This window comes from Harmonia axyridis, chromosome 1, assembly GCF_914767665.1.
Source record: "Harmonia axyridis chromosome 1, icHarAxyr1.1, whole genome shotgun sequence".
Taxonomy (NCBI): domain Eukaryota; kingdom Metazoa; phylum Arthropoda; class Insecta; order Coleoptera; family Coccinellidae; genus Harmonia; species Harmonia axyridis.
The window spans coordinates 39,309,648-39,321,971 of record NC_059501.1 but is presented as its reverse complement, the minus strand read 5'-3'; the positions used below and the strand labels follow the sequence as shown (position 1 = coordinate 39,321,971).

The 12,324-nt window shown below is 33.7% G+C and overlaps 1 protein-coding gene across 3 annotated transcripts in view; it reads right to left on the bottom strand.

Annotated features, from left to right (window-relative positions):
• LOC123671355 (nephrin) overlaps positions 1 to 12,324 on the bottom strand; it is a 494,576-nt gene that overhangs the window by 39,610 nt on the left and 442,642 nt on the right. For all 3 annotated transcript variants that reach the window (XM_045605135.1, XM_045605136.1, XM_045605137.1), the window contains exon 10: positions 4,660 to 4,953. In XM_045605135.1, the coding sequence (XP_045461091.1) occupies positions 4,660 to 4,953 (294 nt within the window). The remainder of the gene's footprint in view (positions 1 to 4,659; positions 4,954 to 12,324) is intronic.

The window sequence follows — 12,324 nt, the reverse complement described above, 5'->3', positions numbered from 1 at the left end:
AACAAAAAAGTGTTGGGAATTTTTATTGATTTGGCGAAGGCGTTCGAGAGCCGCGAATTACTCATAAAGAGCTATAGAGTCTTATGGGATACTTGGTGTAGTGCAAGAACTATTCAAGGATGACTTGATAGAACGTATTTCATTTGTGAAGGTCAATCACCACATCAGCGAGCCCCAGAGACAGATATATGGTACACCACAAGGAACAATCCTTGGACCACAAATGTTTCTACTTTACATAAATGATATGTTAAAAATTGATATGAAAGGAGATATAATCTCTTACGCCGATGATACTGTACTACTTTTTGCCGAGAATACCTGGGAAATTACGATGACTACATCAGAAGTGGGCTTATATCGAATCAAATGCTGGCTGAATATGAATTAATTAAGCTTGAATTTCCAAACAAACAAATTTTGTCAATTTTCGAATTCTATTGTAACCCAACCAAGTTTTTCAACCATCAAATACCATTCAAAATGCCCAATACAAAAATGTGTTTTTAAGAGAGAAATAACAAAGACTGATAATATAAAATATCTGGATGTAATTATAAACAGCGTTCTAAAGTGGGACAACCATTCACACAAGTTGATAAACCGACTTAGAAAACTTCAATATTAATATACTTTTAATGAGCTGCGAAAATTCCTTCCAATAGGAGCTTTGAAAATGGCTTATAAAGCTTTGGTAGAATTGATTCTATCATATGGAATAATCATTAGGGTGGTACCTACGAGAGTCAGGAGAGTCAGATGAAGACTATTATGAGTTACTATGTAAATGTTAAATTGGTTCAATATAAAATAAATTCTATATCCTGATTTTCCCGACATTTATTCACGAAAGAAGAAATCCGCTAGGACCTTCCCTTTTCAAGAAAATTTACTTCAATAGTATCCCCTAATTTCAGTTTCGTTCGTTTCTATTTGAGTTACCGAATAGGGCTTACTGAATTGGAAAATTGCAGGTGTACAACAAATAATCCCTTGAAAAGTTGGAAGCTGAACCCTAATCATCAGGTTATCATCGAGTTGATCCAGGATCAAAGTTTCCATAAATCCTGATTGTGATGTATAATTGCTCATGGATGTTGGAAACAGAAACAATACAATACCATAATCCATGTCGCCATGAAATCACGCAATACATTTTCCCAAAATCAGTTTCGTATCTGAAGCTATTATTTTCGCATATCTATTCTCCCAAGAGAATAACTCTGCTAATTTTCATCCTATGTTGAAATTACATCAATGATAGCAAGGCTGTTGTAAATTAATTAGAGTAAGGCCCCGTAAAGCTTTCGCGTATAGGTTGATTACGCTCCCTTGGTAGCTATGTGGCCGTCGACACTATATCACCTATATTTCATGACTTTATTAACATTCCTCCGAGTCCATACATAAAACGTCACACGGGAACCGTTTCTCGTAAGTTTTTCAGAAATGTGTCCCGTTTATGAACCATAAACGGGATGTCTTTCCTGATTGAGCTTTTATCTTTTATTCTTTATCTATCCTTCGTTTAGATCCACAACGGTTACAAGACGTTCGATAACCCATCTTCATTTTTGTTTTCGAGTACAGAATAAAATTTTGATACTAAATACATAAGCCCTTCTGCTATTTCTTCTAATTATTTTTTAAATATCTGTAGGATTTCTTGGTAATTTTTCAATTCATTATTAGGGTATTTAAGCTTCTGAGGGTTTCATTTCTGAAATAAATAATAATTTGACCTTATGCTAAATTTTCGTCGAGTAGAAACTCAAACAATCAAACATATCTGATTCAAAATTATACCTTCGAGCTTTTTGAACTGAAAATTCCACTTAACTCAATACCTAGATGAATGATTGGAAATGTTCGAAATAAATCAAATTTATATTAAATTGGGAAATTTCAATATATGCAATGTTTTATATGGAAATATAGATTTTTTGATAACTTCATTAGCCATTAGCCACTTTCTATAAACTATAGCAAAGGACTTCAATACGCCCATATTAGCGTATAAGGACTCTTTCTTGGCGTTTGAACTAAGTATTGGAAGGAATATTGTAATACAGATATTCAAGAGGGAGCTAGGTAGTTCTGTGGGAGACAGAATTGTTGATCTTGAAAGGTTTTCTGACCAGCTGAGTTAATCGATTATGAATTGAAAATATCGATTGAAATTTTTAAGAAACTAAAGAGTAATCTATTATCACAATGAAACAAAAAATTCTACGCATTTGGTTTGTGATCTTAATTACAAAATTCTCTAAAAGTTAACTAAAATTAAGCCTAATGAACCTATATTTTAAATTTGAACTCAAGAGGGATTAACATCACGTGGTTTTTCGCATATCAGTCAAACTTTGGTACCCATTCATTTGCCCTCTGGCGCTCCTGCGATGACCGAACATGAAACTGTACATTCACTTCATTTTCTTTTTTTTTTCGAAGCAAATATGTATAGGGTAGTACTGTACGATGACTTTAACGAAATAATAATTTAAATTTTTTTTGTAATGGTTTTTGGTATTTTTTTTCCACGAATATTCCAAAAATAAATCAGTGCTTTGTACAAAGCACAGAACATCCATTTTTTTGCGGATAACGAAAAGATACAAAATTGTTTCTTTATTTTTCATTCGCAAATTAAAAATATTTACTTTCTTGCAAGTAGATTATTGTTTAAGAAAATTATGTGAAAACCCCATAAGAATCGGTGATTTGTAAGAAAAAAATATCTCCATATTCGTTTTGAATTGAGCAGCTATGTGGTAGTGTTCCTCAAAAACTAAAAGTTCTATGAAGAAAAAACAAAAAAAATCTTCAAACTTTAACGCTCTGTAGTATAGTATATCCAAAGTCACTTGTTGGAAGCTGAATATTTTGATTATACAAGGGTTGTCCAAGTTTCCACAAATTCCTTCGAGGCCAGTGAATTTATTGCCTAACAATACTTTCAAATAAACCCCGGTATTCAGCGGATCACGGTATCCACTTCAAAGGGACATATACCTATGTCCAAGCGTTTTTATGGACTAGTTCCAGTGAATTTGGATATACGAGTACTATACTGTAACGAAGTGTTTGCGGATACATATTTATGGAACATAAGTCGTATTTTAAAAATACGCTCCTGAAATCTTGATATTGTCAAGTTCGAATCACCCTGTAGATCATAAAGAAAATAATTTTTTTTTTCGATTCTCTATCATTTCCTGGATCTCAAATTGAAGTAACCTGTATATAAACCGATCTAAAAGAACTTTTAAACAGTATTTCTACAACTGATTTTGTATACTCAAACTATGAATAACATTATAACAATCACATTTTTCACCATTTTTTCATGAAATTAGCTATAACCCATTCAATTAGATTATCTTGTTTTTGGAGTTGTAGTAACTACGCTCTAAATGAAAGAGTATTTTGTCATCATTGTTGTCTAAACTATAGTCTGTCTGATGTATACATTTAGGGTGGTCCAACAAAAACTTAACACCTCGTTTTTTCCCCGTAACTTAAACCCTTTAACGCAACCCTCCATGATTTTGAATAGAGATGAAGGGTGTTGCGAGCAAGACTACAGGATGTGATAGTTCGTCCAAAAATATGAAAAAACCTACCTACCTATCATTAACCTACCCCCTAGAATGCAGGGTGCTGAAATTGAAAAAAAAATTTGTGAATATTTCTGGAACCTTTTATCGTACAGAAAACAGTTTTCGTGAGCATTGATCAGTTGTTCAGAAAATTATTTTTCCTGCTAGCGTTTTGAAAACTTTCGTTTACACACGCATTGATTTTTGGAAAGTAGTACTTTTCCAAATTCGTGCGGAAAAAAGCTCTGCTATTCACTTTCCGCACGCATATGCATAGCAAGGATTTTTTCCGCATGCAAATATTAAAGAGTCACATCATTCATAAAATTTTGGAATGTCTCTATGCGCCAATCATAAAATTCAAACGTTTCATACGGCTGAGCGCACAAAAATATAATTTCTTAAAACATCAATCGGTATCAAGACGAAAACTCTCCGTGAAAGTGTTTTATTTGAGCTAGTAGGAAAAATATTGTTCCCAACTCATGTGGAAAGAGCCTTCACCAGACAGCTGCACTGCAACTGCAGTATCTTGAGGAAAAGTATCATTTTCCACACTTGTTAGGAAAATAACTATTCTGTACAATAAAAGGTTCCGGAGATATTCGCAAAAAACGTTTCAATTGCAGCACTTTCTATCTCGCAAATGTTGCATTCTAGAGGGTGAGTGAATAACAACTTTTTTTCATATTTTGGACCTGCAATCACATCCTGAAGTGTTGCGCATATATTATCATATGAAACACCAAATATTTGAATTTGTGAAAATTAAGTTTGACTTGACTATATTTTTTTTTGGATGGTTAACTTCTAATATCACTTTATGTAATATTGAATTTCACATAAATTAAATTGAGTAACTCAGAATATATTACATTGCAAGAATAAAACTACTAGCAAGTTTTTAAAATTGCACATTTTCATTTTGTCTTATTGGCAGAGAAGCAAGTGTACTATTTCAAACTAGTACGGGAAAGTGACATTTCATAAAAAGAAACACTGCTTCAGATTGAATACGATTATGAGAAAAATTAATTGAATACTTAAAAATGTCACTAACCGGCAATGACAACCTGAAAGACACAGGGGGTCTTTTGCCTGCCCACTTCGTTGATTCCATAGCACAGTAGCGTGCCGTAGTCCAGGTCAGAGACAGGTGTGTAATTCAGCCTGGAGCTAGTGACCTCGTTGGTGAACTTATTGGCCGGTACGTCCGTCTGGTCGCCCGAATTATTGAAAGTCCACTGGAAGGTCACAATGGCCGGATTGGCGTCGACCTGGCACCGCAGCGTCACGGTCTCCTGCTTCAGGGCGCCGTAAAGCTCTTCGCGATCCTGCACGCACACCGGCGCATCTGAAAAACAAAACAGGATATGTTACAGGGGCCGACAAAGGTGAATGCGAAAAAGGGATTTATTTATTGGTCGCAAAACAAACCGGATTTCCTGGATAATTTTCTGTGGTGACACCGGTTAGCGGAGCATTTGGAAATGGCATCTAAGTATAGGAGGTGACAAAATTGGAGCTGAGGTCGTATAAAATTTGTTCTGAATGGGTTCGTAGTTAGGGAATGCTCTCTTCATACATTCATTCATTTTGATATTGAAACGTGGTTCATAGTGCAGTTATGAGCTTTGAATAATTTCAGACTATCGACTTTTGCTTTTTATTGATAATTCACGGACAAGACATTTTACATTGAAAGTGAGAAAAAACAAAAGAATAATTTCACAAAAAGGATAATCTAAACACTGTTACAAAGATTCAAAATATGTTTTGAGCTGGAAGATTGATAGGTGGAATAAATTGAATTCAACACGATTGGCCTCTTTTATGGCTCTCCCAATGGGATTGTTCATACTATAATTAGTTGGATTGAAAGGGATATTGAATAGATCGCGATACTTTAGAGATAGATGATGATTCGTGAAGGCCTATGTTTCCTAACAGATATTCACAATCAATGAAATGGTTTATAATTTTATAAACAAACATAATATAAAAATTAGTTCCTCTAGTTTTTATTAGTTTCAAAGAAAAAGTGATCATATAATTAGAACTAAAATTAGTCGCCGGGATGCCCATCTTGAAAGACATCCATTTCAAAAGTTTCAGTTGTACTCTCTCTAAATTATTTTGATGGAGTTTGTAGTAAGGATACCAAGTAACAGAGGAGTATTCAAGGATACTTTCTATTCATTTAATTTCCCCCATTACTCCCTCGTAAATCCGCCCTTGGAAACGGAGATACTCCCGTACGATTTTGTTCTACAAGGTATGGCAGAATGAACGGAATAACCACAGAATTAGAGAAATAATATGACTGAATCGTTCAAAAAAAGGATACGAATGATGGCTGAAAAACATTCAAAATATTATTAAATCTATATAAAAACATCTCTAATGATAAAATATTATTTTCTATTACCTCTTGGAATTAAAATATTGTCCGAATATACTAGCGCATTCGCCAAATTGTTACAATTGATACAATAGTTACATTCTACTTAGAACCAATTAGTTTCGCCGATAGTTCATTTCAGTTTTTTGTGTGTAACTTATAAGTATCTGCTGCCCTCCATCAAAACAAGCTTGCTTCTCTGGATCACGAACGGTAAGATCATCGAACATCAAAGCACAACTTTTTTGAAGGACGAAGGTGTCCCACTTCTTCAAAATGAAGAATTTGTTTCTTGAGAATGTGGTTGCTAATTTAGCTTTTAAGGGAGGCATTTCTCCATCGAAGGTTCGGTTACAAATGAAATTTATTGTGTTACAAATAGTTACATACGAAGTTCTATCGAAAGCAAAAAGAAAATATATAATTTTTGAAAAAGTGGGTGCTAACTTCGCATTTCAGGGGTTTTAGTTTTCTATTATAGGTTAGGCTATAGAAGAAAATTTTCGTGTTACAAACAGCTAACGATGGACTTTCAAACTGTTTTTTTTTCCGAGAAAAATCGGAAAAAAGCATGAAGTTGGCATCCCAGCGGAATGCGATATTTTTTGCCAGTACCCTTGAGGTACAAACGAACATTTTCGTGTTACAAATAGTCAAACGAGTTACTAACGAATGCAAAAAAAAATTCTTCATTTTCGAAAAAGTGGGTGCTAACTTCACGGAAACAAGACGAAGGCTTTAAGGGTGTTCAATACCTTGTTCATACCACTGCTATTTCAGTGCTAATTTCAGTGCATTCCAATTCCAAAGTACAGGTCGGATTCATTTCATTTTTTGAGTGAACAATGACATGATAGTGAACTTGAAGATCTCGTCTCGATTTTCAAAAAAAAATCGATAGTATTCCGAAAATTGAACTTTGAAATTAAACACTTTCTTTAAATGACTATTCAGCTTTAGAGAGACTTCTCATTTCAAGTAACTCATCCACAAATGTTCAGTGATATTATGAGTTTTGAATTGGTGCAAGCATTTTTTTAAAATTGCTTGATTTGCTCTAATTGTAGATGTTTTTCAACCAAATATTGAAATTAGATCATTTTAGACACTTCATGCGAGGTTTTTTTTGCAACCACGGTACGTTTGAATATGCCTACCACAGTTGTGGGTGAAACGTCGGTTGAAGCATTTCAAAAACCAAATATCTCATTTTGAAATACAGCATTTTTTGCACTTTTGTTTGGAGATCATATACTATTCAGAATTACTATTAATTTATAGTAAGGCAAGCGTATTTATCCGCAAATCTGTGCGTAGTCTGATGAGTTAATCGCTCATATGCTCTGAATAAACCATACTATGTTCAGGGAACATATTGACATTGCAGCAAATTCGAACCACTCCATAAGTTAGCTCCAGTGGTTCAATAAGGATAGACGCAAGGATTGTCAGCATGCTCATAAATGATAATTATTTCTTTAGTTGTCTGAGAATGTGTTTGATTCTTTAAAATAATTTGACCTATTTAGCTTGTATGTAAGTATTGTCTATCTTAATTTATTATTATCTTTTGTACTTGATTGTGTTGATTGATTGTTTGAATTCCTTGGAGCTTTGATCTCAATTGATCTCAATACCAAAACACCGAACCGACATATTCACTAGATCGTACTCCTATCAAGTACCCAATTGCATGAATAGCCTAGACTTTGAGTATAGAAACATTACACTTGATAAGTTTAAATTACATAATATGTAATTTCATAATTACATAATTATTCATAATATTATTATGAATAATTTTCGGAACGACCCGCTTTATGTCTAGGCTAAAGACCGAATGGCTTTCCGGAAATGCTTGTGACTGTTTATTTTGGCGTTTTTCTTTCATCTGTTTGTTGAATTTTGAATCTGTGTGCTGTCTGAGATGGGATATTTCAAATTTTTATTTCAATTTTACGTCAGGGTTTGGATTATATTATTGTTTTAGTGCAATTGGTAAGGATTTTTGTTTTGTTTTGTAAGTTAGGTTTAGGTTTGGTAAGATGGAAGAATAGACGCATGGTTAAGGTTTAAGGTAGATTGTACGGTACTAGATAATATTCTCTACCTTATTTATGCGAGCTAAATCTCGCCCCCAATGGTGTAGTTCAATGTGCTTGCTAATTTTTTCTGAATAAAGACCTTTATTATTATTATTATTATTTGAAAATGAGACCACTTTAAAGGTCTCGAAAGTCGTCATTAAAGAAAGTTTGTAGGACAATACGGACTTTTTCTCCGAATTCAATGATGAATCACCTACATTTATCTGTTATTCAATTTATGAAAAACGATCGATAACCACTGTTTTCACTTCGAATAGTATTTTTTATTTCAATTGATCCGAATCAAGTAAAAATCAACAACATTCAAAATTCAAAAATTGTGTTTGGTTTGATTATGTTTTTGTTCTTCAACTCGACTCTTACAGGTCTTTGTGAGACCTCTCAGAAGATTAGAGCTTGTACGAATTCGGTGAACCGATTGTGTTCTAGGTTACTAGGTAACTGAGCAAAAATCAGACAAAAATTAAACACCCGTACTTCATATTTGTGAACCTTGGTCCTCAAAAAAAAAACCACCATTACCTGTTTGGTGAACAATTACAAATAAAAAAAAATCGTGCCGGAAATCCAACAACTAATTTAAAATGATTTAAATTTTTTGATTTCAACAAGGCACCACATTTTTTCTATCAGCTCTGGTTTTTGTGATATAGGTTAGTAAAGATATCAGTCTAAAATATGGAAGTAAATTTATCTTTATAACCAAAATAGAAATTTTCTCCTGGAAATTAAAATTCGCTTAAACAAGTTACCTCTAATTATTCCTGAATCCAACTTTTTATACTAGATTAACCGGCTCAGTTCAATCCTATGCTTTAAATTAGTTGTCTCATTATTGTAATTGCCTATGAAGCTCCCTTTCCATACCTGCTATTAATTTTAAAGTCTTCGCAACTGAAGTTGAGCTAATATTTTGAAAACATTTTCGTCGTTTTATACAGTAGTATTGTATCAAAATACTGAACTAAAACAATGACATCTACAACCAGACGTAGTTGTATAACATCCCAATGGTTTTTGGTATGTAAGTGACAAAAACACTTCGAAAGAAAGCAGAAAAATTAATTCTGACTTAGCTTACTTGTCTATTTTGGAATTAATTTGAGAGATCTGGATAAATATTGGTCCCCATGTATGAGTATGTGGAACATGTATTGAACATTTGCGACAGAGGACAGTTTGAAAGAGAAAGTGCCTTGAGTTTGGTGCACTAATGATGATGAGAGAAGGGGAGAACCATGGAACCATTAAAATGACTTCTATTTTTCTCGGTAATATTCGAAGACATAAATATAAACAATAGACACAAATGAACATACCCTCATATTGTGTAAGAAGACCTCTCGTTTAAAGAAATTCAGAAGGAATACCCGTTCATCCTTCATCAGTCTGAACAGATCTGAACTCCTAGAGGATGAAACAGAAACATTGTCTGATCAAATTCAAAGACTTCAATGATGACAGCAGATTTAACACCTCCGCATTCTTTCAATAAAAAAGAACTGAACGATCTCATAAGTGACCTGAACCTCTCTGAGAAGTCTGCTGATATACTTCCATACAGATTGAAAGAAAAGATCCTTCTTTATCCAGGTACTGATATAAAATTTTATCGTCAAAGAAAAATAACCTGGTTTTATGTAATAATATGATAGTACAAGTAATTACGGAGAACAGTTAAAAATATTGTGGACAATAAAATGTCCTTTGGCCTGTTGTTATTAACTGTGACCGGTGATGATGGGACACATTAATGAACCATAAAAAAACGGTTCTCCTAACTCAACAACAATTCCTAAATTGTTGAAAGCTCTTACAGAATCTCAGGAGAGTCCAGATAGAATTGATTGAATTTCGTGTTTTGTTTCTTAGAGTCCAAATTTCAAATACATAACAAATTAGGAAAGCACTAATCTGAAGTCAAGAACTTTTCGGCGCATTCTCATTCATGCGCCAATTACATTCTTGGAGACCAAAGAGCTTTATAGGTACATGCGGTCTTCCAAGAATGGAATGAAAGAATGGAAGAGTACTCAAAAACTCCTTATTTCCCGTAAGTGATTTTCCCATTATTTTCCTGACAATGAATTAACTCTGCAAATTAACTATAAAACTTATTGAGTTTAAAGCCAGGAATTAGACACGATATTTCGCAATAACATTAAATACAGATTAGTACATTTGTATTTTCTATATTGCAAAAATCGCAAAACTCGAGATGTACTGATGAATAAATATGACCTTGAGGATGGAAAAGTATTTCAATTAAATGGTAGGCGTCCTACATTTAACTCAGTTCATTTTTAAGGTCACAATACGAAAATGTTCCGTGTTTTTCTTCCGATAAAGATAGACAATAACGGAATAGTGTTTCGTGAATGATTATAGGCCAGAGCTTGACATATTGTTACAAAATTAGGTTGAGTAGTGGACGAGGAGATGTGATGAAACCACAATCTAATGCGAACACCAGAGATGTTATTTTGGGAAAGGTTGACACTGACAAACATCCCATTGTGAGAAGAATGGAATGGGGTTCGTCCCTTCATATATTATTTTATTTCAGTCCGAATACAGAAGCTGCAGAAGGGTATTTTCGAATGGAAAATTGAACAAGTATATTTTTGCACAACTTCATTATATTCGAAATGAGTTAGTCTTGTAGATTTCAAAGAATACGAATCCCAGTTGTTTCATAATTATGTCCGATGAAATTTCAAAGATTTATAAGAAATTAATCCATTTTGAGCTACATATCGAACATAATTTTTCGATATTTCAATCAAGTCTTTGCAAAACAGTGGTTTAACCTTTGCTTCATTATTTCTAATGATATACCTTTGGAATTGGCCGAGGAAAAATTTTGTCTAACCCTCCCTGAATTTTTCACTGTTTACGTTGTGGAATTGAAATCTGTAAAAGCTGATCGCATGAAATCCATACCAAGAATTAATTGCTATTTCGTATCCAAGCTCAGAAACATCATGCATCAATTTTGAAGGTAAAAAATCAAATAGAGGAAAATTAGGATGGTAGCACTGACTGAACAAAAAATAATTTGGAACGGTCCTCAGAGTAATAAACATAGATAGAGAGATCATATTTTGTCATTTTCAGTGAGCAAATTTTGTCCCCAACATGAACTATCAAATTTGACATGAAACCCACGGAAATGAAAACATATCGGTGATATGATATTTCACTTAATTCGCGAGTTTCTCCACAAAGAAAGCAGTTCTTATGTCCCAGTCCCATAAGTCCCATAGTGAATCAACGTTCCATATCATTTCAAAATATATGGATATGAATACCCAAATATATCAGGAATTCAGGAAACAGACTTCAAGCGTGCAAAACGACCTAAAACAACGGATGACACTAGGAGAGCATAAATTGCCAAACCTTGGATTTCAGCAGGTAAATATAGAAAATAATAAATATTCTGCATACTATAAATTCGACAAATAGGAAAAATATCGGATTCCATATATTCAAATTTGCATATTCAATTGAGAATTACTCAAATAAATATATTTCATTCAATATAATATACATTCATAACGATATAGTAAAATTGTGGATTTGAAAATATATCACAATCCGACAACGTAATCAAACCATGGTGGGGGACCATTGAAAATTGCGAATACTTCCTCTATCTATATTTATTACTCTATAGAACGGTCATAGTAGCCCATTAGCGAACTTAGCGGCGAACTTCAGAATCTAAAACTACCCTGAAAATATCAGTTCTAGCTCTTCTTGTTTAGCAGTAATAGTTTATTTTACATAATATACGCACGACTAAAACAATAAATTCTTGAAGTGCGTCTAGAAGTCTTACAACCCGAGTTGTGTTCTATACTTTTTCTACGACCGCATTCATTTCCATAAAAAAATCAAGAATTGGTGGCAACATAATTACGAAACGTCAAAAAGATATCGGCTACGCGAGCTGTTTGTAATTCGTTTCTGTGGCGACCACTGAAGGTTTTATCTTATTGGTTATTCGCCGTGCGATTTACTTTACCGTATTGGTTGTTGATCGTGATCTATGTTTACGGTAGAGTAAATCGGATAAAATTACGTGTTACACAGTGCCTGAATAGATAGCAACTAGCAACATAGTATTGTTGGCGAGTTGTACAATTTTCTTCATTTTCTGTAGGGGGAGTAGAAAAACACTTTTACGGCTGGACGATCAACCCCGAATTTT